The 27,505-nt window shown below is 50.6% G+C and overlaps 1 protein-coding gene across 1 annotated transcript; it reads left to right on the top strand.

Annotated features, from left to right (window-relative positions):
- Nucleotides 1-1,999: 1,999 nt before the first annotated feature.
- LOC142069668 (adhesion G protein-coupled receptor E1-like) lies at nucleotides 2,000-27,130 on the top strand. Its single transcript, XM_075121628.1, has 16 exons — nucleotides 2,000-2,070; nucleotides 3,960-4,037; nucleotides 9,894-11,120; nucleotides 12,714-12,790; nucleotides 13,144-13,233; nucleotides 13,758-13,938; nucleotides 14,917-15,033; nucleotides 15,935-16,134; nucleotides 17,147-17,317; nucleotides 20,246-20,440; nucleotides 21,155-21,390; nucleotides 22,101-22,167; nucleotides 24,296-24,387; nucleotides 25,549-25,717; nucleotides 25,827-25,931; nucleotides 26,722-27,130. The coding sequence occupies exons 1-16, from the start codon at nucleotides 2,040-2,042 to the stop codon at nucleotides 26,755-26,757; spliced, it is 3,072 nt and encodes a 1,023-aa protein (XP_074977729.1). The 5' UTR covers nucleotides 2,000-2,039; the 3' UTR covers nucleotides 26,758-27,130.
- Nucleotides 27,131-27,505: the final 375 nt, after the last annotated feature.

Below are 27,505 nucleotides of genomic sequence, written 5' to 3'. Positions count from 1 at the left end.
TCCATGTCAAAATTTTTATCCTAAAACTTAACATTAATACCAAAATGTTTATCTCAGATGTACGTTTACCAGTATCTTTATGATATCACACCCTCTTTTCAGATAGCGTAGTGTAAGGTTAGTTTGTTCATTACCCATGCTGTCCTTTGACTCTCTCCAATGTAATCAGTCACTGGCTTTTCTTTCCCTCCAGCATTCCCCTCTGTGTGGGCTCTTAATATAATCATGTTTCTGGAATTTTGGTGCCTCAGAGTCTGGCAAGATAGGTGTTCAGGGGGATCCTGCACATTGGCTGGCCCTTTGGGGAGTGGTCTCCCAATCCCAGGACTGTACATAGGTAGAAAATCCAGCTCCCCTTTTGGGGTTACCCGGTGTTTCCTCCTCCCAGCGCTGAGTCCTTCCCTGCCCCCTAGTGGGCTGTGATCGGGGCTCTCTGGGCGAGGTGTGTTTACCCTTCGATCAGATTCACCTTCTCCCAGCAGCCTTCCCGTAACTGCTCCCTGTCTCTCACCAGCCTGGGGGAAAACACCCCCTTCTCTGTCAGTTGGGTCATTTGTATTCTGGCAAACTACCCTCTGGCAATTTCCTGGTCCCAACTCCTCTGTTATCACAGGCATTGGAGCTGCATCTTGATTTAAAGAGACAAGGTTACTTTCCAAAAACTTATCAGAAATAGCATCCTGAAGAACAGGGACCTGGATTGGGGTACCCTCCGCCACCCCTTTCTCTGTCCCTGAGAAGTCAGCTGTGTGACTGCTCCCCTCCAGGAGGCTCCTTGTCAAAACCTGGGTCACAGACTGAGTGCCTGGGTGCATAGATCCTGACCCAGCCACCCTCCTAGTGTCCCGGGCATCCTGCGCCGAGTGACTAGTGAGGAGACATTCCTGTACCCCCATTATTCCTTCCCCAGTTCCCTCCTCTGGGCCCTCTCCTAAGACACATTCTACTGTGGGTCATCAGCAGGGATTGTACCTAGAATCTTCTGCACTGAAAGCATGAGCCTTGTACCCTTTTAGCTAAGGGATATGCAGCATGAGGACTGTCTGATTCCCTGTTGGCCTGTGAGGGCACTGTGATGAAGCGGGACTGTTCTTAACGTTTCCTCTGAATATTGTGGGGGTGCCTCAGTTTCCCCTAAGCAGTTCTTAAGTATCTAGCTGGTGGGATAAGGGTGTATGATCATTGCAGAGCCCTAGAGGACAGGTGTGTGCAGGGGCTGGACACAGAGAATGGCCAACACCCTGTTTCCTGGCAACTGGTGGCCTGGCCCCTTCCCCCCTGCAAGGTGAGAGCTAAAGGGTCGGAGATAAAGAGATCAGGTGACCTCCTGGCCCGGGAAAGGGACAAAACCCAGGGGAGGAGGGGCTGGAGAGAGTTTCAGTTTGGGGCTGGCTGGGGACATGGAGTGAAGGGCAGATGTGGTTGTCTGGCTCACTGCCCCCCAAAATGGACCCAGCTGAGGGGTCCTTGTTCTCTGCACCTACAAGCTCTGTTTAGACCATGTTCCTGTCATCTAATAAACCTTCTGTTTTACTGGCTGGCTGAGAGTCACATCTGACTGCGGAGTTGACCCTCTGGCTTCCCGAGGAGTCCCGCCTGGGCGGAGTTGCTGTGGGAAGCGCACGGAGGGGCAGAGGATGCTGAATGCTCCGAGGTCAGACCCAGGAAGATGGAAGCTGTGTGAGCTGTGTATCCTGAAGACAGTCTGCTCCCAGAAAGGAGACTTCCCCAGAGTCCTGACTGGTTTCGTAGGGAGCAGTTCCAGAGCATCGCCCGGGGACTCTGTGACAGGCACCTAGCACACTTCAGGGGTTGGGGAAGATAATAAATAATAAAGGGCCCGTCCCCTTAGTGGGATCAGCTGCTGACTTCCTTGAGGTGAACTTGGCCCAAAGACTCTGTTTCCAGACACCAGAGATAAGGGGAGTAAAGAGGAAGTTGCTGTGAGCGAGTTTGTGTCAGTTCTGCTTGTGGGTTTGTTTCGGGTTAATAAGGAAGGTGCCAGGGTCAGAATCCCAGAGCTTGTCTTCTGAGCAGCCATGGCACACCGAGGCTTCGTGTTCCCTCCAAGTAAGTAGAACCGAGTTAGTGATGACAGAGCCGTGGTGTATGGGAGAGTGTGGCAGGCAAGCCGCTATCCGCTGAATAGCTGGGAGTAGCCAGCTGGCAACTTATTGGAGATGCCAGGGAGGGGAAGTTAGAAGTGTTCTGTCCTTAAGTACTTCGGAGGTTCCCTGGCCTATCAGGGTACATCTACACAGCCTGTGGCAGGGACCCTCCAAGCCCACCTTGACAGACTCAGGCTTTTGCTACCATGATAAAAAGAGCGGTGTAGTCAGCACTTTTGAGTTGTGGTTTGGACCAGCTGAGGCCCATTCCTTTCCCTAGACTTCAGAGCCTGACCTCCAGTCCAAACCACCCGCAACTTAGAAGCTCTGTGTACTCAGCTACTTTTAGCACAGGAGCCCGAGCCCGAGTCTGTCGAGCTGGGTTCTGAGCCCTGCTGCTGCAGTCTGCTGCGCGGTGTAGATGTACATTCTGTTACCAGCTGGGCTTCACAGGTGGACAGAGAGCAGCTGCAGCACCAACTCTTGGCTAAACAGATTAGCAAGATACATGCTCTCCTGCAAACTTATGGTGCATCTTGCCCCTCTCTAGGGCGTGTGTTTGTTTTCTTGCTGAGCATTGGGCATGCTGACCCAGGAGGAACAAATGGGAGAAGGTTATATCTGACAGAACCCAAATGACAGGGGCAAAGGGGGAAAGCCCTGTGTGGTGATTGTGTGAATTTTGGTAATGATTTATGATTCCTGTGCATGCTTCAGTTTCCCTCCGGCCTTTGCATTTCTGTGCATTGAGCGTAAAGGGATATGATGTGGTATTTGACTCAACAGTCTGGCTGGAGACCAGAGTCATTAACAAATTAAGTAAAGAAAATTTACACCTGTGAATGGAGGGTCTGGAAAAGACAGCGGAAACCGCAGTGGCCAGGACATTCACTCCTTGTGACCAACAGCTGAGAGGAAGGAGATTTCCTGGAGGCTTGCAGGGCAGCAAACCAAATGCACTGAGCGGGAGAACAAAGGGGAAAGGTGACAGGTGGCTGGGTTTAGAGCTGAGCTTTCAGGGACACAGGAAACACACCTGGAACTAAAGGAACAGAGACGGTGAGAGAGCGCCAAGATGGTTTGTTCCTACAGCAGCCTGACTCATGGGAGCCCTGGCATTGGTCAGCATGGACCATGTCTTAACCTGTGCCTCTCTATGCTAAAGTCAGGACTGTTGGATTCTGTAGGCCAGGTGGCTAATACATTCTTAGCTTGTTTTGGAAAGGCTGCCTGGCATTACTGAAAATACTCACTGAGAGCATTGTTCCCTGAAGGAGTACAGAACAAACCTCCCACTGGAGTCTGGCTCTGCTGGACCTTCTACAGGGAGCCATGGAAAATGATGGGGATTGCTGGCACTCAAAGGCCTAGTTTTGGAGGCCACGGGTCTGCCCCTGTGGAACTGTGTGGGTCCTTGGGGCCCAGCACACTACAGGGATCTCTCCAAAGGGACTGGTTACAGGCTGTGGCATAGACCAGACCCTGTGACTCTATGACACCCTGCCTCAGGCCATTGAGAAGCTACTCAGACTCCAGCCTCCCAGCTGCCTCCTACAGGGCATCAGAGGGTGAGACTAGAATGGAAAAATCCAGTTTCTACCGTCCATTCTCCCCACATCAATGAGGTCCAATGCCGTGATCCTATTTCTGATCTCCTAAGTCCCAGGATAAATTCAGGATTACGCCAATAAAAGTAAATCAATGGAGTCATTCCAAATTGACACCAGTGTAACTGAGATTAGGGTCAGACTCATACAAAGGTGCTTAGACTCCTTTATTTAGTAATGTCTCCCTGTGTTATTTACTGCCATATCTTAGATTTTAAACAAATTTTGTTCATCTTCTCTCAAGTGTTTTTCCTCCTTGGACTGTTCTGGTTTCTACCACCAGCAAGCACCCAGATGACAAACAGAATTGGTAAATTCTCAGGTAAGTGAAACATAATGCCTTGTGTACATTGGTGAGGCCTCATCTGGAGTACTGTGTCCAGTTTTGGGCCCCACACTTCAAGAAGGATGTGGATAAATTGGAGAGAGTCCAGCGAAGGGCAACAAAAATGATTAGGGGTCTGGAACACATGAGTTATGAGGAGAGGCTGAGGGAGCTGGGATTGTTTAGTCTGCAGAAGAGAAGAATGAGGGGGGATTTGATAGCTGCTTTCAACTACCTGAAAGGGGGTTCCAAAGAGGATGGCTCTAGACTGTTCTCAATGGTAGCAGATGACAGAACGAGGAGTAATGGTGTCAAGTTGCAGTGGGGGAGGTTTAGATTGGATATTAGGAAAACCTTTTTCACTATGAGGGTGGTGAAACACTGGAATGCGTTACCTAGGGAGGTGGTAGAATCTCCTTCCTTAGAGGTTTTTAAGGTCAGGCTTGATAAAGCCCTGGCTGGGATGATTTAACTGGGAATTGGTCCTGCTTCGAGCAGGGGGGTTGGACTAGATGACCTCCTGAGGTCCCTTCCAACCCTGATATTCTATGATTCTATGATTCTATGTGTAACGTTTCTGTGCCCATAATAAGTGAGTATCATATAGAGTGTCTGTCATGAAGCTGGTATTGGCTTGGCAGCTCTCAGCAGCATTCTCTGGACTCTAATGTGGGGGTTCACTGCATCTGGGTCATTAGGCGCAGCGGAATGCCCAGAGGGGTGGGTCCACCTCAGGTTCTAAACAGGCCCTGAAGGGAAAACCCAGAATTTTGAGAACAGGGAAGATTGGGTGTCAGGGATAATTCCTCCTTCTCTGTGCTCGTTTATTCATTCACTCCCTCTTTCTCCCTCTGTCACTCCTTAGGGTATTCTAGTTTTAGTCTGCTCACACTCTGTCCCATGGTGGACAAGAACCTCTTTCTGCTGCCATGTCCCACTGAGAGGTCTTTTAATAGTGTCACTAGGCCACACTGAAAAGCCAGAGGTGGGCCCAGAAAGCTGTAGCTGGAGACTTCCTATACTGGACTGCAGTCCCTGGAAGTCTGTCAGAAAGGAGCGAGGGAGAATGAAGGAGCAGTAACTCTGGATCTGTCGTTTTGGCAGCTTCCTCTTTAAGGAGCTGTGAGTATTACAGAATTGCAAATGAAAATTGAGATCCTGATCAATTTCATGTAGAAACTAGAAGCGCTGGGAAATTCTTATTGCCAAGAAGGCCAGTGGCACATTGGGCTGTATTAGTGGGAGCATTGCCAGCAGATTGAGCGAAGTGATTATTCCCCTCTATTCAGCACTGGTGAGGCCATACATAGAATCATATAATATCAGGGTTGGAAGGGACCTCAGGAGGTCATCTAGTCCAACGTCCTGCTCAGAGCAGGACCAATCCCCAACTAAATCATCCCAGCCAAGGCTTTGTCAAGCCTGACCTTAAAAATCTCTAAGGAAGGAGATTCCACCACCTCCCTAGGTAACGCATTGCAGTGCTTCACCACTCTCCTAGTGAAACAGTGTTTCCTAATATCCAATCTACACCGCCTCCACTGCAACCTGAGACCATTACTCCTCATTCTGTCATCTGGTACCACTGAGAACAGTCTAGATCCATCCTCTTTGGAACCCCCTTTCAGGTAGTTGAAAGCAAATCCCCCCTCATTCTTCTCTTCTGCAGACTAAATAATACCAGTTCCCTCAGCCTCTCCTCATAAATCACGTGCTCCAGCCCCCTAATCATCTTTGTTGCCCTCCGCTGGACTCTTTCCAATTTTTCGACATCCTTCTTGTAGTGTGGGGTCCAAAACTGGACACAGTACTCCAGATGAGGTCTCACCAATGCCGAATGGAGGGGACCGATCATGTCCCTCGATCTGCTGGCAATGCTCCTACTTATACAGCCCAAAATGCCGTTAGCCTTCTTGGCAACAAGGGCACAATGTTGACTCGTATAAAGCTTCTCATCCACCGTAACCCCTCAGTTCTTTTCTGCAGAACTGCTGCCTAGCCGCTCAGGCCCTAGTCTGTAGGGGTGCATGGGATTCTTCCGTCCTAAGTGCAGGACTCTGCACTTGTCCTTGTTGAACCTCATCAGATTTCTTCTGGCCCAATCCTCTATTTTGTCTAGATCCCTCTGTATCCTATCCCTATCCTCCAGCATATCTACCACTCCTCCCAGTTTAGTGTCATCTGCAAACTTGCTGAGGGTGCAATCCACGCCATCCTCCAGATCGTTAATGAAGATATTGAACAAAACCAGCCCCAGGACCGACTCTTGGGGCACTGTGCTTGATACCGGCTGCCAGCTAGACTTGGAGCCATTTATCACTACTTGTTGAGCCCAAGGATCTAGCCAGCTTTCTATCCACCTTATAGTCCATTCATCCAGCCCATACTTCTTTAACTTGCTGGCAAGAATACTGTGCGATACCGTATCAAAAACTTTGCTAAAGTCAAGGAATAACACTTGGAGTATTGCAAACAGTTTTGGTCCCCCCACTACAGAAGGGATGTGGACACATTGAAGAGAGTTGAGTGCAGGGCAATGAAAATGATTAGGGGGCTGGGGCACATGACTTACGAGGAGAGGCTGAGGGAACTGGGGTTAATTTAGTCTGTAGAAGAGAAGAGTGTGTGGGGGGATTTGATAACAGCCTTCAACTACTTGAAGGGGGGTTCCAAAGAGGATGGAGCTTGTCTGTTCTCTGTGATGGTAGATGACAGGAAAAGGAGCAACCGTCTCAAGTTGCAGTGGGGGAGGTATATGTTGGATGTTAGAAAACACTATTTCACCAGGAGGGTGGTGAAGTACTGGAATGGGATCCCTAGGGAGGTGGTGGAATCTCCATCCTTAGAGGTTTTTAAGGCCTGGCTTGACAAGCCCTGGCTGGGATAGTTTAGTTGGTGTTGGTCCTGCTTTGAGCAGGGGATTGGTCTAGCCCAGTGCTTCTCAAGCTATCTGATGTGGGGGACCAGCAATTTTTTTTCCAATGTGCGCGCAGACTGGCAGCCGATGGCTTGCAGACCAGCGCCGGTCCACGGACCACCACTTTGAGTAGCACTGGTCTAGATGACCTCCTGAGGTCTCTTCCAACCCTAATATTCTATGATTCTATGATCCTACAAATGGAGCTAAATCCTGAGAGGCATTGAGGACCGGCAGCCAGGGCCGGCCCTAGACTAAATTGTGTGCACCCCCTTCCATTTGTTAAACCTTTATATACCTTATTTTTGATTGCATTTGTAGTCCATTTCATGACTTTGATGCATTATTTGTATGCATGATTTATCTCTGTCTCATAAGATTAATGGTTGATACTAGGGTTGCCAGGCATCCGGTTTTCAACTGAAATGCCCAGTCGAAAATGGGCCCCGGCGGCTCCGGACAGCACCACTCACCGGGCCATTAAAAGTCAGGTCAGTGGTGCAGTGAGGCTATGGCAGGCTCCCTGCCTGCCCTGGCTTTGCGTAGCTCCCTGGAAGCAGCCAGCACGTCCGGCCCCTAGGCTCAGCGGTGATCAGAGAAGCTCCAAGTGCTGCCGCTGCTCCCAGGGCCAGCTCCGCAGCTCCCATTGGCTGGGAACTGTGGCCAATGGGAGCTGTGGAGACAGCGCCTGTGGGCATGGGCAGTGCACACTACACAGAGCCACCTGGCTGCTCCTCTGCCGGGGGGGCAGAACATGCCGGCCACTTCTGGGAGAAATGTGGAGCCAGGGCAGGAAGGGAGCCTGCCTTAACCCCGCTGCGCCACCGACTGGGAGCTGCCTGAGGTAAGCGCCGCCCATCCAGAGCCCCCACCCTGAACCCCCTACCCTAGGTTGGAACCTCATCCTGCACCCAAACCCCCTCCCAGACCCCACACCCCTACCTGTACTCCAACCGCCTGCCGCAGGTCAGAACCCAATTCTGCACCCTAATTCCCTCCCAGACCCTGCACCCTCACCCGCATCCCAAATCCTTGCCCCAGGTTGGAACCCCCTCCCACATCCAAACTCCATCCCAGAGCCTGCACCCCCAGATAGAGCTCTCACCCCCTCCCACAACTCAACCCTCTGCCCCAGCCTAGTGAAAGTGAGGGAGGGAGGCAGAGAGCGACCAATGGAGGTAGGGAGGCTGGAATGAGTGGAGGGCAGGGCCTTGGGGAAGTGGCGGGGCTTGGGGAAGGGGGCAGGGGCCAGGGTGTTTGGTTTTGTGCAATCAGAAAGTTGCCAAGCAGGTGCTGCCCTGCTCCGTGTATAGTCACAAGGGCATGGCTGACAACATTCTAGGAGGCTGGAGGAAAATGTAGTTCTCAGAAAATCTGGAAGGTTCCATGAGATCCTATAAAGGTCCAGAACATTCTAGGAGGCTAGTGAAAAATGAATCCATATATGAAATACCTGAAACATTTTACTTCAAACATTCTGTTTTCCCTTTTGTCGCTAACAACCAAAACAGCACCCCGAGCCCGGGGCCCCCCAAACCTGGCGCCACCGGTGGTTGCCTGGGTCACCTGCCCCTAAATCCAGCCCTGCCGCCAGCTCCCATTCAGGCTAAGAATGATGGGCCTCATTCTCTTCTCACGTACATCAATGTAAATCAGGAGAAATGCACTGAAATCAATGGCGGTCATATGGTGTAAGGGACAGGAGAAGGAAGCCCAGCATTTCACAATATCTCCCCTCACTGATCGTATTAAAGGGCCTGAAGCTAGACAGTCAGATTCTCAGCTAGTGGAAATTTGAGAAGCTATAATACATTTGGCCTTAATTTTCTTTCCACTCAGGGCAGAGAGAGAGCTCTGGCAGTGAGGATAAAATGTTTATTGAGGGATATGATGTTTCTGGATCTCTCTATAAAGAGCCAAGTGGGATGTCAGCTGGGGGGTAATGGGCAGAATCCTCATGTTTTGTAAATCAGCAAAGGTCTGTTTGTAGTCAGTGGTGCTACACTGATTTACACTATTTGAAGATCTGGCCCTATATAATTAAAAGAGAAATAAAGGAAACTTATTAAATTAAAGTTTTATTTAACTTTTTAAATCGTAATTTTATTTATCTGTTTCTTATGTGTGTTTAATAAAGAATTCTCTCTCTCTCTTTCTGTGTGTGTATATATACATATATATATATTTAACAGTGGTGGTTACAAAAGGAGACCATGCCAGTGATAATTTGACACAAGACCCCAAATCACACGTATGTGTTTAATGTTGTAATAGTACAAAGGGGTTTTATTACTACTGTACCCCAATAGGTCCAAGGCACCTACCCTTCTCAACACAACAGACTAAGGTTCTATTCCCAATGCTGAGAAGGGTTGTAGGTTTTAATGCTTAGAGCACAAGAGACTGAGAGTCAGGAAACCTGGGTTCTATTCTTATTCTACTGCTGATTTGTGGGGTTACTTTGAGCAAGCTCCTAACCCTCTCTGTGCCTTAATTTCCCCCTCAGTGCAATGGGGACAGTAATATTGACCCATCTCCTGGTGGGACTGAGAATTTTTTAAAGTGTTTTGAGCTTAGACAGGAGGTGCTAGGGGAGGGCAAACAATTATTCTTAGAACTGAGTCCAAATCATTAAGTGTGCATCTGGATCTGACATTTTTCTGTGTTTCCATGAGTGTTTGGATACAGGATTCTGTCTAAGTTGTGCTTGTTTATTATTTAAAATAATGTTTACTATTGATAAAAATTATTTTGATTTAGATTACAAATATAATGGGGAAAATTTCTAGCTGCATTAAGATTTTCAAGCTCCTTTTCTTTTTTACTGGGCCTTAATTTTTGGCCTGAACAAAGTTGATCCAGTCCCTTTTACTCTATCCACCTCTTGACAGTGTCTCTCTCCACCTCTAACATTTTATTGCTATTTTTCCTTGCAGGCACATGTCAGACTGAGACTCTGGGAAGAGAATTCATCACCTCCTACATGGAGGACTGTGGGAACTCGAGTCAATTTGAAGTGCAAATTACTGGTTACTTTGCCTTCACTTCAGTGTCTGTTTCCATCTCCAATTACACGGGTAATGGGGCAAGGTTTGAGAATAAGACTATGGTAAATCAGGGAGAGATGGTGCCGGTCAGGCTACCAGAGTCAGTGGGAGTTAAGGGCAGTACCAAGTTCTCCAAGGTGGTCCTAGTCAAGGCTGACAAAGATATCTCGGTAGTGTCTGTCAGCAACAAACATGTGAGCCCTGAGACCACTGTGCTGTATCCTGTCTCCAGCTTGGGAAATGAACACTATGTAGTGACTCCCTCTACGGAATCCTTCGATAGTTACCCAGAGTTCTCTATTATAACATACCAGGAGCCCAACTCTGTGGACGTCCATGTGAAAGGCAAGTTACATTACCTAACACAGGTCTACTCCACTGGCAACAAACTGGGAATTAAGCTCCCCAGTTTCCAAGGCATCCAGTTACAAGGCATAGAAGATCCGTCTGGCACCAGGATTGTCTCAGAAAAGCCAGTGGCCGTCTTGGTTGGCCAGGTGTGTTTTTGTAATAGCACAAAATGCAACCACGTCTTTGAGCAGCTCCTACCAGTCTGCAGCTGGGGTACAACATACATCATTCCTCCCTTACCCTGGCAGAAAGTAGATGACATAGTCTATATCACTGCTTCCCAGAGCACGACTGTGTATCAACGAGGGGACAAGCAAGAGAATGTTACTCTAACAGGAGGCAATGTACTCCAACTTCCTGTCAAGCCCTCAATCCCAGTCTACATCTCTGCTAACGTGGGCATCCAGGTGGTGTTCTACAGCCTGGGCGCAGCTATCCCTAATTCCTCCCACGCCTTCCTGATGAATGTTCCAGATGTTGCCAGTTACTGCCTGATGTATTCTCTAAATGAGCAGGAGGGCTTCAAGAACTTTGCCTTGATGGTGGCCAATAGATCAGAGACTCGCGCCATCATCTTAGACAATCAGCCTCTAAGGGATGTGAAGTGGAACCCAGTCCCTGGCACTGAGTTCGTTTGGGGCATGCGTACGCTTGGACCTGCCATGAGATCCCATGCTGTGGAACATGCCAGCTCTCCATTCGCACTCCTGAGTGTTGGCACTGCTGCCATGGACAGCTATGGGATTCCGGGTTCCTGCAGGAAGGGTGAGTAGCCTGGGTTTTAAATCTATTTTGACCACAGTTTCTGTGCATGATGCAAAGAAAACAGTGTCACAACCGGGGAGGCAACCATGGGCCTGGTGTAAAGTCTGTTGATCTTGATGGGGCTCCATTGAGTTACACCAGCTGAGAATTTGGCCCAGCATGCCATCCTAGGCCACCACTAGCCACAGTTACTCAGGGTATGTCCTTACTACAGAAGCTACAGCAGCAGGTACGGCGCTGCAGATGTGCCTCTGAAGCACTGTCGTGTAGACACTTGGTACAGCGATGGAAGGGGTTTTTCTGTCACTGTAGTTAATCCACCCCGCTGAGAGCTGGTATCTGGGTTGACAGAAGAATTCTTTTGTCAACCTAGTGGTGTCGACACTGGGCTTTGGACGCCTTAACTTCATCTCTTAGGGGGTGTGAATTTTTCACACCGCTGAGTGACATAGCTAGATCTACCGAAGTTTTAGGCGTAGTCCAGGCCTAAGATTGTACCTGTGTTGCTAGCTGCACTCAACTAGTTTCCGCCCAGCTCATGTAGTTAGGCAGCTGCTCGCCAGCTGGTCTGAATTGGTTTAAGGACCATTGCACTTTTCCTCCTACACTTGGTTGTGATGCCCTCTGGGTACCCAAGGGAATTTTGTGCCTGATTCTTACTTATGCCACTCCTGTGCTTGCACCGGGGAAGACTATAGAAGACTTCTTCTCTTGTCCTAGCTACCACCTCTGAGAGGCGGATTTACTACAGCAATGGAAGAACCCTTCCATCACCATCGTCAGTGTCTACACTACAGTGGCACGGCTGCAGCTGCACCACTTTAGCGTTCCTAGGGTAGACATCCCTTGATGAGACTCAGGCCTTTTAGAAGTACAAGAGCAGGGTTAGAACAGTTCTTGGGAAGGGAAACTTCTCGAGTATTGATGTAACAACTGTCATCTTGGTAATCCCCAAGGATCAAACCCAGGACCTTTTAACTCCATGACTCCATGACATGATTGAGCTAAGAGACAAACTCCCATAGCTAGGAGCTGTAGCAGAACCAGACCTTTGGTGGAGCAGCCCCAGAGGACACATAAGACACACTGATCAATGAGACACACAGACAAAGCTTAAGTGAGTATTAACCAGGTGATGTGTGGACACACACCAGGCTTTTAGGGCTGAATGTATTGCTAACTGATTATAAACTCAGTTGAAAGTTGTCAGACAGGGCTAAAGGGATCAATGGAGCTAAAGGGAGAAAACACCTGCTGGGTTTCAGGAGATCATCAACTTTGTATTCTGGAAGGAAGAAAGGATGGCCTTTGTGGCTAAAATGTTAGGCTGGGACTCAATTGATCAAGCTTCCATTTCCAGCTCCGTCACAGAGTCCGTGTGAGTGTGGTCTTAGGTGTGTCACTTTGGCCAAGATTTTCAAAATCGCCTTGTGATTTTGCTTGCCTAACCTGACACCTTAAAGGGTGAGTGCTCAGCACTTTTGAAAGTCAGGGCCCTTTTAAGATGTCTCAAATCACGAGACACTATTGAAAACCTTAGTCCTGCAGATGTTGACTTGATGTAATTGTCCGTGCCTCTCTTTCTGTTGCTAGATGTTACCTTTAAATGCCAGACTGAGACTCAACAGATAAGAGAGCAGTTGAAGAAGTGCAGAGATGTCTTTCAGCAGGTATGTGTAAGGGGTTTATTTGGGCTTTGAGGGTTTTCACAAAGAGTACACAGAAAACTTTGAGCCTGAGGATTCTCTGCTTATCCAAGGTTTACCACTGACTTCAGTGGGAGCAGAATCAGTCCAACACAAAGTGCTTTTGAAAACTCAACCTTCAATACTATGTGAAATATCAGCATGTCTGTGGGCTTCAGCACACTTAGCCTTAACATGTCTTAATCTGTGGACATTGTAGTGGGACAGCCAGCCAACCATAGGTCAAAGCAAGATCACGATGAGGAACCATTTACCTTAATTTTGGGTGGCCTTTCCATGCTTGTAGAAATAACCCATTTCCTCTGATTGTTCTGCAGGGCAACACCAGTGAATTTTGCTCCTTCATGAATTCAACCTTAGTGAATTTGGAGACCATATGTGCAGAGGACAAAGCAGCATCGCTGGAGGTTAGAGGTTCTGCCCCTACGTGGGTGGGCACTCCATGGCCAAATGCCCTGCGCATTGGTATAGCCCTCTCACTTTGGGGGAAATTGTAGCTGCTCTTCAGAAAAGGGGTGTGTGTGCGCATGTGCGTGAAGTGGCAGGGGATCTGGGTTCTGTCCCCACTGGTCCTCGGAAGATCCAAATTGCTTCCGGGGGCAACACAGAGAGAACCGAGATGTCTGCTGATTGGTTGTAATGTTCTCTGGCACCTACACTGAAGGGACCAGGGATGAGGAGCGAATGACACACAGTGTTAGACGTACCCTGGCTTCAGGTTACTGTGAAGTCCTGAGCAAGCCTCAGTAGCCTCACTCGCTCAGTAAAGGGCTCCCTCTTGGAGAATGCTGCAGTCCCTCTGAGTGGGAAGGTCACTATGAACCCGTATGTCCCTAAGAGGGTCATTGTTTCCCTGGGAGTCTGAAGAATGTGGCTCATGAACCACTGAAATCCTCCGTCCTTCTCAGGGTGTTTCCTTTCCCAATCCCAGGAAGTTGCTCTCCCCTTTGGTTCCTTGCTGAATAGCTCCTTCCTCAGTGCTGGTGGGACTGAGAGCAAGAGGGACGTGGCCTCCGCTGTGACCTTCCTCCTGCAGAGTGTGGAATTGGCTGCACTGACGGTTGCTTTGCGGTCTCCGGAGAATAAGACGAATGTGACAACAGAGTTTATGGGTGAGGAGGATGAGAGGCTCCCACATCGCCTCGTGGCAGCTGTGAGATGGGGGTTATACTCTCTTCAGTGCAGAACACCACTGCAGCCTCACTGCCCCTCCTTCAGGGTTTAAAACCCAGCCCTGGGCGGCAGCTGAATGAGCCACTGAGAGAGGTTAACCATTGAGAGAAACTAGCCCCAGGCCCCTCCCTCTCTGCCCAAGGCCCATCCCCTCCTCTTCCATCCCCCATCTTCCACTAGAGCCCAGAGAAACCTGCCTCGCACCCCGCGCTACCCCAGACCCGGAGCGTCAGTTGGGTAGTGCAGCCAGAGCACCCCCAGCCCTAGAGTGCTGGGCAGCCGGAGCATCCCCAACTCCAGCGCCGGGCAGATGGGCAGCCAGCGTGACGTGGCATGGCCCCAGCCCCAGTGCCCCCAGCCCTGGGCCTTGTGAGCACCTGCCTGCCCCAGCCTGCCTGCCCCAGCCTCTCAGCCATGGAAGAGTCGGAAGGGAACTGGAAGCAGGCAGGAGGGAGCCTGGGGGCAAAGCATGGGCGGGGCCATGCCAGGCTGTTTAGGGAGGCACAGCCTTCCCCGGCCTATGCTACCCGCCACCCATAAACCCAGCCCTGGGGCTTTGCAGCAATGGCAGCTGCCTGAGAGGGGTTTAAAAGCAATGCCAATCTCCTGTCGCCACAGGCAGCTGCCATTAGTTCCTCCTTTCACTCCCTGCCGCAGCAATACCCCTTCTTGCTGCTTCCCCTGCTAAAGCGCAGAGGTGAGGCAGCAGGGAGAAGTTGCCTTCTGCCTCTTGGCACAGTGGCATCTTCATGGGGGCGCAGGCATGATGGATCACAGAAGGTCAGCCAGAGGGGCTCAGGGAAACACAGAGAGATGGGGGTGAGGAGGAAGGGGGAGGGGTGGTGGGATTCTGAGATAGTGGAGCTCCAAACCTGCCTTGTCCTTGCAGCAAGAGGCGTTGCCATTTCCCTCCACAGCTATCGAGACGCTCCTCATCCCAGCTGCAAGTCGCTGTGATGAGGTCTTCAGGCTGACAGGTCAGGAGGAGACAATGGACATTCACTGCAATGCCGTCACCAGAGCAGCCACAGAAGGTACCATCTTGGTGCTTCCCAGGCACTCACCCCTTTAGACACCAAACCTCGGCCCTAGTTCTCCCCTTCCTCTCGCCCCACGCTGGCTTGCTTGCCTTTGTTATCCTGACACTAGTGTGGACCTTGTTGGCTGAGCCAGTGTTTCTCAGGCCGTTGAGCTCTGCAGAGCCCTTCATTCCTGGCTGTCCCTCAGCATGAAAACCAACCCATATGGGGCAGGGAGGAGAGAGAAGCTTTGATGGGCATATGAATTGGTCCAGAGAATGGAAAGATCAGAGGTCCGTTGGCCCAACACATGATGTCCTGATGATGAGCCCAGCTAGGCCCCAGGTTGACGTGTGTGACTTCCTGGAATGGAACCAGGATAATATTGACCAATTTTACTCCAATTTTCAGGCCAGTATGACGTAACTGGGACTGGTTCTTAATTCTTTAGCCCCAGGGAAAGCTCCTCACTAACCATCCCCTCTGCCTCTCCTAACCAAGAAAAACTATGGCTTCACCTCAGTGCCTTTCACCTAGGGCTGTGTACCGAGCTGGATAAGGTGCAGTATGGGGGTATGATTTCTAACGAGCACTAACTAACTGTGCATTAATTGGTCCGTATAGACCCTACTAGTCTGCACTAAAGTTTCCCTAGTGTGCTTTAATGTACGTTAGTGCACTTTAGGAATCACACTCCCATAGTGCACGCCAGATGTTTCTAACACAGAAATGCTTCTGTGGAAGAAGAGGGAGGAGGCAACATATTCGAGTGGTTAAAGCTCAAAATGCTAGCCAGGACTCCTGGGTTCTTTTCCCAGCTCTGCCCCAGACTCGCTGTGACCTTTGGCACGTGGATTGCTCTTTCTTTGTCTCAGTGTCCCTGTCTCTATGATGAGGCATCATTTCATGTTTTCAGATCCTTGGGCTGTTGCTTTTATTTCTTACTCCACCCTGGACTCCATCATTAACACGACATTACTTGATGAGGGAGATCTAATGGCTGATGAGAAATTGAGGAATTTTCACCTGAATTCCAGGGTGGTGAGTGGGGCTATCGGAGATGGGAGGCCCATGAACCTCTCCAAACCTGTGAATTTCACCCTGCGCCATAGACAGGTGAGTGTAGATCCTTTTACTTTGCTGTGTGCCCAGGACTCCAGCTGGTCACTTGAAAGGTGCGTCTTCTGTAGGGCATTTGAGTTCTGCTGCCTTTCTGGACTGAGAAACAGTTATCTGAGAAAGAGAGGGAGCTTCTTCAGTCCTGACGCTGGGGAGGACATTACATAGCTTTCACTCCAGGCCTGACTGGGTTATGATTAATCATGTAAAATGCTCAGGAATAACAATTGTGCCTGGCTCACTCCTTAGAGCAGGAATAAATGGAAGGCAATTCCCTATAGCAGTGGTCCCCAAAGTTTTGAGGGTCGCACCCCCCCGACCCCATTCACAGCCCTCCCCCTGAGCCAGGGCCGGGAGCGGGGCCATGGCTCGGGGGCAGGAGGAAAGGACACAGACAGGGGTAAGGGGGCCAAGGCTGGGACTGCAGCTGGTGGTGGGTCTGGGTCTGGAAGCAGGGCCAGAGCCGTGGCTGGGAGCTGAGGCTGGGAGCAGGAATGGAGCAGGAGCCAGGCTGCGATGGGGGCCAGCAGCTGAGTCCATGGCGAGGTGCGGCTCCACTCCCAGCCCTGCCCCTTCCCCCAGCCTGGGCCGGGAATGGAGCTGCAAGAGGCTGGGGCTGGGAGTGGAGCCATGCTGAAGCTGGGGACGGTGCCAGACATGGGGCTGGAAGTCAGGGATGCGACTACTGGTGGGACCAGAGCAGAGCTCAGGGTGGGGAGGGGCTGGGTGGTGCTTCCTTTCTGCCCCCCATGGGGGCTGACCCAGGACCTGTCATGTCCCTCCAAAGGGGGGCGCACCCCACAGTTTGGGGACCTCTGCCCTATAGATAGAAGAGTTCAGGGAAATGGCATGAGATGGTGCCGTCTTTGACAAAGTCATGAAGCCGTTGATGACTTCAGGTTTATTATTGTCTAAGTATTTATTATTGTCTATTAGAAACGTGTGACAAAAGAAACAGTATTCTCCCCATGACCCAGTGAGGATAAGGATGGGGTGTTTTGGTTTCCAGGCAAAGAAAGAGGAGGAAGAGACTCGCTGCGTTCACTGGAAATTCATCCTTGGGAAAGGCACCTGGGCTGAGGATGGCTGCAAAAGTCTCCAGACGAACAGCAATCACACCATCTGCAGCTGTGACCATCTCTCCAGCTTCGCACTCCTGATGGGTCCCACTGGAGTGGAGGTATCTCAGTGTCAGACTCAGATCAAAGGGCTGAACTCTGAGCTCCTTACTTGGACAAAATCAGTGGGAATTTTGCCTGAATGACCGCTGAGTAGGAACCTCAGGGTATAATCTGTGGCCATACAGGATGCGTGGGGTTTTGATCTGAGGTGCCTAGAGTAGCCCACACTGAAAATGCCAAGGTCACGGCAGGCTGCAAAAAGGAGAGCAGATTTCCCCAAAACTGCTGGTTAACACTGTAGTTAGAATCACCAACCAGTCAGAATCTGTGCTCCAGATCCCCAACACTGGTTATTGAGAAGCTGAAAAAAAAAATCACACAGCCCCCTTTATTGCATTCCATGCTGCCAGTCAATCTTTTAGTATCTAAAACTAAAGGTTTTTGTTATAAATGAAAAGAAAAGAAAGAGAAGAGAGTTGTTAAATGATCAAAGCAATCCGATACATATGACTTCAAGGTCCATATATCAGGTTCTTAGCAGCGATGGTGAGTTTGCTGGCTTGTAAAGTCCCTCTGGAACACATCCAAAGCTTAGATGGGTCTATCAGACCTTTGTTCAAAGCTTCAGTTTGTCGAGAAGTTACTCCAGAGGTGAGAAGCAGGATTGAAGACAAAATGGAGCTGATGCAGCTGCCTTTTTCTTTCCTTTTCCATGTGGCTTGTACTTCCTCTGTCTCAAACACAAGCTCACAGCACATGGGCATGGAAAGGTACTTGGAGTCCCCTGTTCATAGACATGTCCCTACATATCCTGCTGACTCTTGGGCATAGCCCCTAGCTTCTCTCAATGCGTTCATTCTAGAGCTCAGCGATTCTCAAACTTTAGGAACCTGAGGACCCCCATTTTGATTTAAAATTTTTTGCAGACCTTAAACCCCCTGCTCAGACCCAGGCCCCACCCCCATTCCATCTATTCCCCTAAGGCCCCACCCCACGTCTTCCCGCCCCTGGTCCACCCCTGCTCCTCCTCTTCCCTGTGTCTGCCCCCTCCCCCGAGCGCCCCCCATGCCCACTCCTTCCCCTCCCTCCCAGTGCCTCCTGAACGCTGCTGAACAGCTGTTCTCCGGCATGCAGAAGGCACTGGGAGGGAGGTGGAGGACTTGGTCAGCAGGGTCTTCGGACCCCCTGGCGTGGCCTCGCGGACCCCCGTTTGAGAAACGCTGGTATGTTACACCAATAAAAATGATACCAACAGGATCTTGTGAGAGGGACAAGGCAAATTGCCACGTTTATTGTAAATACAATAAAATATTGCTATATGCAATTTCTATATAGATCCATTCACACACACAGACATTCACACACAGGTTCTACATAAAGGCTGTTATAGTTACCTGCCTAGATGTTGCTCATGCCGTGGCCTGGACACGAGAGTGGAGCCGAGTCGTTGTCAGATGCGCATCCGATGCTCCTGGAGGGTGGTCATAGAACCAGACTCAAAGAACACATGAAGTATGGGCGGGGCCACAGGGAGAAGAGGTGGGCTGGGGAGCTACCCTGGGAAAGTACCAGATTAAATCTGGGAAAGTACCAGATTTAAGATGGATTCCAGTATCATGTGACATACTCTCCATTCTTCCAGCGCTGGCCCGCACGTACCCGGAAAGTTTGCAAATAAACAGATTTCAGAGTAACAGCCGTGTTAGTCTGTATTCACAAAAAGAAAAGGAGTACTTGTGGCACCTTAGAGACTAACCAATTTATTTGAGCATGAGCTTTCGTGAGCTACAGCTCTCTTCAACGGATGCATCCGATGAAGTGAGCTGTAGCTCACGAAAGCTCATGCTCAAATAAATTGGTTAGTCTCTAAGGTGCCACAAGTCCTCCTCTTCTTTTTGCAAATAAACAGAGCCATTTACAGGTGATTGATTCTGAAGCACCCTTAATGGCTTCCACTTAACATGTGTACATCAGTGATACAAGTTTATATCTGATTCTCCTAACTCCAAACATAGAAATAATACATGCAAACAAATGGGATGAACACACTCAGTAGATCCTAAGCTTTGTAATGATACCTTACAAGAGACCTTTTGCGTAAAGCATATTTCAGAAACATCATAGTTACACTCATAAGCATATTTTCATAAAACATTATGGAGTGCAACGTCACGCGCACATTCTGCGTAGGGAGAGGGTACGGGGGTCTCTGTGGGGAACTGTGACTCTCCATCTCCGTGAGGCGGGCCGGGTGGCTCAGTATCCTTGCTGCCTCGTCCTTCTCCCCCCACCCACAGCTTGACTGTGAACCACGGATAACTAATCTCTGGGAACGATTTTCCAACCAGTTATGCACCCACCTAAAAGTGGCTCCATCTAGGTTGTATTTGCCTAGTTTGTTTATGGGAAGTCTCAGAAGCCTTAGGGCTTGTCTACACTGGCAATTTACGGCGCTGAAACTTTCTTGCTCAGGGGTGTGAAAAAACACCCCCTGGAACACAGCAAGTTTCAGCGCTATAAAGCGCCAGTGAAGCAGTGCACCAGGTAGCTACGCCTCTCGTGGAGGTGGGTTTTTTAAAGTGCTGGGAGAACTCTCTCCCAGCGCTCTGCTGCGACTACACAAGCCGCGGTAAAGCGCCACGATGGCAGCACTTTAGCATTGCCAGTGTAGACGAGCCCTTGCTAAAGTCAAGAAATACCACATCTACCTTGTCACCACCATCCACAAGGCTTGTGACCCTGTCAAAGAAAGCTATTAGGCTGGCTTGACACGATTTATTCTTGACAACTCCATGCTGACTGTTATTTATCACCTTTTTATCTTCTAGGTGTTTGTAAACTGATTGCTTAATTATTTGCTCCATTATCGTTCCGGATACGGAAGTTAAGCTGACTTTTCTGTAATTCCCCGGGGTGTCCTTACTTCCCTTTATTTCCCATGTAGCATCTCAGGGCTCACTGGTGAGTCTCCCTTTGCTGTGTTACAGGAGAGTTATCCACTGACCGTCGTCACCTACGTGGGACTGACCTTCTCCCTGCTGTGCCTCCTCCTCGCCATCCTCACCTTCCTCCTTTGCCGCTCCATCCGCAATGTCAGCACCTCCCTCCACCTGCAGCTCTGCCTCTGCCTCTTCCTGGCCGACCTGCTCTTCCTCACCACGGTGACCCGCACCCGCAGTCAGGTCTGTTACCCGCTTTTATTCTTGGTTTAAAATTGAGCTGTGTCCAGATCCTCTGTCAGCATTTCTAAAGCTCCCCTCACTCCAGCACCTTTTTATACCCTCAGCTGGATGGTAACATTTATTCCATGTTCTTTAGTCCCACAGAAATAATTATTTACTCCCCTCCAAAAGAAATCTCTCTGGGTGAAACCAGTCCTTCCCTTTCCCTTGTGGGCTCCATCCTTCATCAGACAAAGGAACCTCAATTTCCAGAGTCACAGTTCCCTGCCTGTCCTCTCTGCCCCCGCACTGATGGGCAGATGCAAGGCACCTATATCTTGAAGCAGATACAGAGAAGAGAACCGCCACCATCCAGGTCTCTCCCTATTATGAGGACCGGGAACTTGTTTATGTCCCTGCTCCCTATCCTAGGATTCCTCACAGTATCCAACAATTTCCATGATTCATTTGGGAACTACAACCCCCAGAAACCATCTTTTCTGAGTGGAGATCAGGACTGGCCTGGTCTCTGAATGATTGAAAGGGCCAGCCAGCTTGCCCTTAGACAAGCCCTCGTAGACTGAAGAATGTATTTTCTCTGGGAGAGAGCCGTAACTGGAGAGATGTGTTAATAAAGAGCCCTATATGATCCTCACAGAAGTCCCCCCACCTCCAAATTCAGTGTTTCCCTTCCCAGAAGCAGTGTCCCAGAGCTCTCTCTCGTCCTGTCCTCAGGTGGTGTGTGCTGTCATTGCTGGCTTCTTACACTACCTCTTCCTGGCTGGCTTCACCTGGATGTTCCTGGAGGGGCTGCACCTCTTCCTCACCGTCCGGAACCTGAAGGTCGTGAATTACACCAGCGCCAGCCGGTTCAAGAAGAGATTTATGTACCCGTTCGGCTATGGATTCCCAGCCCTGGTGGTGGCTATTTCTGCAGCGGTGAATCCTGGAGGCTACGGAACTTCCAAATAGTAAGTGCAGTGCCCATCCCGAAGGGGAGCAGGGATGTGGCTTCCATGTGGTTGTCTGGCTCACCCCAGGTCTGACTTGAACCGAGATTTCCCTGCCTGGGAGCTGACTGTGACACTGAGCTGCCCTGAGCGCTGTAGTTGAGTTGCCCACCTGTCAGACATCTACACTTCTCGCCCCACTGATGATGCGGAAGAACAAGCCAGAAAGATCCCAGCTTGACTTCCAGCTCCCAGGCTGGGTTTGTGGCATTGGTGGGTAGGAAACAATGCACCTTCTTACTGTGGGCAAATCCCTGAGGATCCCCTCTCTCAAGTGAGCGACTCCACTAAAACAGGGCATGGCAGGTTCTAGACACCCCAGGCTAGATCCTCAGCTGGTGTAAATCAGGGTAGCTTCACTTCCTTCAGTGCAGCTAGGCACATATACATCCACTGCATGTCTGGCCCTCCCTCAATACTGTGCCCATCCACCAGAAAGGGTCATTTGAGGAGGTGGAAGAGGAAGTGGAGGCTGAAAGCAGGAGATGCTGAGGTAGATGGGGAGGGCTGTTAGCCTGCAGCCCGCAGGAGAGTCGGCCATGTCACAGGCTGGCTGAGATCCATCTTGCTTTTGAGAGCCAGCTGCCCTGTGACACCCTCTCTCTGCCCGCAGTGCTGAAAAAGGGTCGTAATCCCATTAAAGTCACCTTCTTCTTGCTCCCTGCCTGTAGCTGCTGGCTCAGCCTGGAGAGAGGATTTCATTGGAGCTTCCTGGGACCAGTCTGTGCCATAATCCTGGTGGGTACCTCACAGAACCACAGGGCCCCGTTCTCCTCTCTCCTCTGCAACCCTGTGGAGCCAAGAGAGGAATATCTCCCAGAGAATTTAAGATGAAAGAGTCCAAGAAGATCCCATTTCATTCCTCCCTCTTTGGCCAGTGCAGGATTTCCCACTAACAGAATAGCCTACGTTCTATGGAGGCAGTCCGGGCGAATGGGTTGGGCACTGGGTTGTGAGTCAGGGGACCTGACTCTGCCACTGGCCTGCTGTGTTAACTTGGGAAGTAGCTTCCCCTTGCTGTACCTCTGTTTCTCCTCCTACCCTTTGTCTGTCTTGCTCATAGGCACCGAAAAAAATAGCGGATGCTCAGCACCCACTGGCAGCCAGCTCCCCACTGCCGGCGGCCGTGCCGATCAACTCCTCCCCCTCCATCCCAGCGCAACCCGCAGTCAGCTGTTCTGTGGTGTGCAGGACGCACGGTGGGGGAGGGGGCGGAACTGGGTGGGAAGAGGTGGGGTGGGGGGTGGGAAGAGGCAGGTCTCACGGAGTCCCCGGGCGATGCTCTGGAACTGCTCCCTACGAAGCCAGGCAGGACTCTGGGGAAGTCTCCTTTCTGTGAGCAGCCTGTCTTCAGGACACACAGCCCACACAGCTTCCATCTTCCTGGGTGTGACCTCAGAGCATTCAGCATCCTCTGCCCCTCCGTGCGCTTCCCACAGCGAGTCCACCCAGGCAGGGCTCCTCAGGAAGCCAGAGGGTCAACTCCGCAGTCAGACGTGACTCTCAGCCAGCCAGTAAAACAGAAGGTTTATTAGACAACTGGAACATGGTCTAACACAGAGCTTGTAGGTACAGAGAACAGGACCACTCAGCTGGGTCCATTTTGGGGGGCAGTGAGCCAGACAACCATGTCTGCACTTCACTCCATGTCCCCAGCCAGCCCTAAACTGAAACTCTCTCCAGCCCCTCCTCCCCTGGGTTTTGTCCTGATCTCTTTGTCTCCAACCCTTTAGCTCTCACCTTGCAGGGGGGAAGGGCCCAGGCCACCAGTTGCCAGGAAACAGGGTGTTGGCCATTCTCTGTGTCCAGACCCCTGCACACACCTGCCCTCTAGGGCTCTGCAACGATCATATACCCTTATCCCACCACCGAGATACTTAAGAACTGCATAGGGGAAACTGAGGCACCCCCACAATATTCAGAGGAACCATTAAGAACAGTCCCACTTCGTCACATCTCTCCCCCTTTCGAGACCGAACTGAGTGGGGTCACTTTAGCTGGTGACCTGGGGAAGTTCTAACCCACCAATGTTCCCATAGATGCCCCAGCATCTCTTGGAGAAGGAGTGGGGTGGGGGTGGGGCTTGGGGTGGGGTGGGGGGTTGAGTGGCCCAGAGGAAGCCGGTCTCTGTGGTCTTGCCTAGTTATTTTGCAAACAAATGCTCCAGGACAGGGGCTGCCCCTTTCTAGGTGTGAGAACAGAACCCAGTGCCATCTCAGTTGGAGCCTCTAGGTGCTACCACAATATGATTAATTATAATATGTCATTACTCATGCAATGCTGCCATGGAAGCAAGTGGGACCTCAGCCAGAATGAGAATAGTTTTGTCCCGTGCCTTGTCCAGCCTGGCTGGTAAATAACCCAAGTGATGGGGGAAGGGAAGGTGGCTGCAGCGTGGGGAGTTTGGGGAAGGAAGGGAACATGTGTTGTAAGAGATAAAGGTTGCAAATGTCCTTGCAGATTCCTCCCCATCTCAGGCAGCGGGTTAAGAATTAATTTCAGTCTCAGAATTGAAGGGAATACTCTATAGATAGGATCTAGAAGCTTTGGGCCAAATCACACAGCTCTAAATCCGGAATAACTGTAGACCCCACTGGAATCAGTGGAGTCACTCCAGATTCAGATAAGAGCAGAATGTGGCCCTCTGGCTGTATGATCACATGTGATGCATTGCAGCCCTGCCTTTGCCAACTGTTCCCTGCATGGCCTGGGACCAAGATCTGGTAGCGAATGGTATATGACCCACCTTGACGAGCAGTCACTGGTCTGCAGCAGTCTGATCCCATAGGATTCTTCTGTGCCTCAGGCAGAGAGACTGGCCTTGGCTAGCATGTTTTACAAGGAATATTTCATGCTGTTTCCACAGATAAATTTAACATTTTTTATTGCAACCCTCTGGATCCTGAGAGACAAACTCTCCTCCCTTAATGAAGATGTGTCCACTCTCAAAGACACCAGGTAGGACAGCACTATATCTACTAGAATAGGGGTGGGCAAACTTTTTGACTCGAGGGCCACATCCGCGTGGGAAAATTGCATGCAGGGCCATGAAAGTAGGGCTGTGACAGGGGCTTGAGGTGCGGGAGGGAGTGTGGGGTGTGGGAGGGGCTAAGGGCAAGGGGTTGGGGGGGGAGGAGGGAGTGGCAGAGTGTGGGAAAGAGCTCATGGCAGGGGTGTAGGGAGGGGTCCAGAGTGGGGGAGGGGGCTCAGGGAAGGGAGTCAAGATGTGGGTTACAGGAGGGGTTCGGTGTGCAGGCTCTGGCCTGGCGCCACTTACCTGGAGTGGCTCCAGGGTGGCAGTGGGGCTCAGGCAGGCTCCCTGCCTGCCCGCCCTGGCCCTGCACCGCTCCCGGAAGTGACCGGCGCCACATTCCTGCGGCCCCTGGGAGATGGGGGGCCAGAGGGCTCCGTGCGCTGCCCTCGTCTGCGGGTTCTTCCCCCGAAACTCCCATTGGCCGTGTTTCCTTGTTCCTGGCCAATGGGAGCTGTGCGGGAAGGGGGTGGGGGGAAGGGGTAGAGGAGCGGTGTTGGCAGGCGAGGGCAGTGTGCGGAGCCCTCTCCTCTCCCCATGCCCGTGCCTAGTGCTGTGTAAGGAGAAATGCAAGTCTGTGCTGATAGTGAGAGCTGGGCCATGTGCTACTTAGGGAGGAAACTCATCTCTTTTCCCTGAGGCTGTGGATACTGTCGAGGTAAAGTGCCATCCATTGAGGACGAAGGCAAGTGTGGCTTACTGTTGCTCTGTAGCAACCCCTCTGTCTATCTATGGACCAACATAGGTGGATTCCCGAGAGCCCAATATCCTGTTCCCTCTTGATTGTCACATTGCCAGGGCCTGATGTGAAGGGATTAAAAACAAAACCGTAATGAGAGGTTGAACTATTTGCTTTGGAAGAGCCACCTGTGGGAGGTAAAGGTGTGTGTGTGGGGGGGAGATGGTTGGGCACAATATTGTATTTTGGATTCATAGGCGTAAGTTGCCATTGTGTTCATCTTGACAGTACCCCTAAGTCACAGTAAAGCGGGTGCCAGCTGTTTCACCCCACACTGCCCGCAGCCCCCTGACTCAGTCATTCACCAGAGGATCATTATAATGGGATCTCTCTGTCTGCCTTTATCCAGACTACTGACTTTTAAAGCTATCGCCCAGCTATTCATTCTGGGCTGCACATGGAATCTTGGTCTCTTCCAAGTTGGCTCAGCAAAAATGGTCATGGCGTATTTATTCAACATTGTCAACAGCCTGCAGGGAGCCTTCATCTTCCTGGTGCACTGTCTTCTCAATCGCCAGGTAACGCCCATGGCATGTCATCAGCCACCCAGTGACTTCACGGGACTAGCAGTGGCCTGTCTGAGGGTGTTAGTTACATGATGTAGTGACTGTGTCCTTTATTCTCCAGGTGAGAGAGGAGTACAGGAGGTGGATTAAAGGCACAAGAAAACCCAGCCCCACAACTCAAACGTTTAGTCCGTCTGTGTCCACTGTCACAACCAGCACCAAGATGGTAAGAGATCCTCTATTCTGTTCCAATATCAGCCTCCAAAAGTCGCATCCATCTGGTTCTGTCAGAGCTGCTGAGATGCCTTGTCCCCTGAGTGACACATGCTTGTTTTAACCCATCTGAGAACGGCATTGGGAGTCTTAGTGAGGTTCAGTTGCATCCAAATCAAGGGGGAATCCCAGGTCTCCTAGAACCCAGCACAGAACTCCTCTTTTCTTGCGCACCTCCACGTTCCCTTCCCTTTGCTTCTTTGCAAGCTCCATGCATCACTCGCTGTGGAATGGGCTGGGATACAAATTCAGGTAATTATCCAACTGGGGAAGTTTGCAAACCAAAATCTGGGTGGAAATCTTCCCAGTGCAGATGGGCCAGGCCAATGAAGAGTTAGCACTGGATGGAATTTCCTCTGGCTCTGTTACCTCTACTGGGAAAGGATCCAGAAGCTTTGTCTGGAGCGAAAAGTGGAGACTTATAGCTGGGAAAATCTCCCTGCTCCAGTCCCAGCACGAGACACCACAACCTTTGTCTGGAAGTACACATTTCTGGTTTATTTAGAACAGCCTCTATTAAGCGCTACTTTATGGCTTACCTGTGCATGGGTTGGGGAAGGGAGTGGGCTTTGTCTACGCTTGTTTAGTTATTTTCCTGCACGTGATGTCACTTTAGTGGAGGCTGGCTGAATTTTTGCAGACTCTGCACTATTCCTGAATGAGGACCCAGTCCTGATCCCATTGAAGTTGACTGGAGTTTTCCCATGGGATTGGCACTCAATGTATATTTGTTTTGCTGGCAGGTGAGTTGGGGAGAGCCCTCCACTTCATCTCCATGAAACAATCATCTCTCCAACCAACGATGTTTATCGTACAGCCGGCTTTGCTGTGCCAGCGGGGCAGTTGCCGTTCTTCATCCCAACTACATACAAAACCTGGAAGGGGAAGTGGGATTGGACAAAATCCTCTCTCTAATCCAAATCCAAAACTTCTACTGAATTCAAAGGCCACCCTAGGGTTTTAGCTGGGTGTGTCTCCCAGATTTAAAGGGCCAGATCCCAGGTCAGAGAGCAGTTATTTCTTAGGGAAAGCACAACATGTGGGGGAGTTGGGGGGTGGGAGGCGATTTGCAGAGGCCTCGCGTGCTATGTGTGTGAGCTAGCTCTGCTGTTTCACTGTAATGCGTAACTAATAAAATAACCTGCTTATGGACCTTGGTTGCTTCTTTGGTTTGAGGGTTTGCTGTCAGGTTCTGCCTGTTCTGGAAACCTAGGGCCCAGTTCTAAAGCCTCTTCATGCCAGTCTGGCTTAAAGGTGTAAAGCGGCTTTAAAGTGGGCAGCAATGGCCCTGTGATTAGCCCTCCTGGGCAGGAGTCCTTCCTGGCTGCTGTGGAGCTGGCATAAAATCTCTCCATTAGCCCTGCTCCCAGCCCCTGGCATGGGGGTTGTGACTGGTGGGGTGGAGGTGCTGCTGAGGGCATGGCTGAGGCACACTGCTTCGTGTGCACACTGCTTCCCAAGGCCCCGAAGGACCCTTGGAAATGCACGAGTTTACACCAGCTGAGGACCTGGCCTGTAACCGCGTTT

The sequence above is a fragment of the Caretta caretta genome, chromosome 20 (assembly GCF_965140235.1).
Source record: "Caretta caretta isolate rCarCar2 chromosome 20, rCarCar1.hap1, whole genome shotgun sequence".
Taxonomy (NCBI): domain Eukaryota; kingdom Metazoa; phylum Chordata; order Testudines; family Cheloniidae; genus Caretta; species Caretta caretta.
Note: the sequence above shows the minus strand (reverse complement) of the source record. Positions and strands in the feature narration are given on the sequence as shown.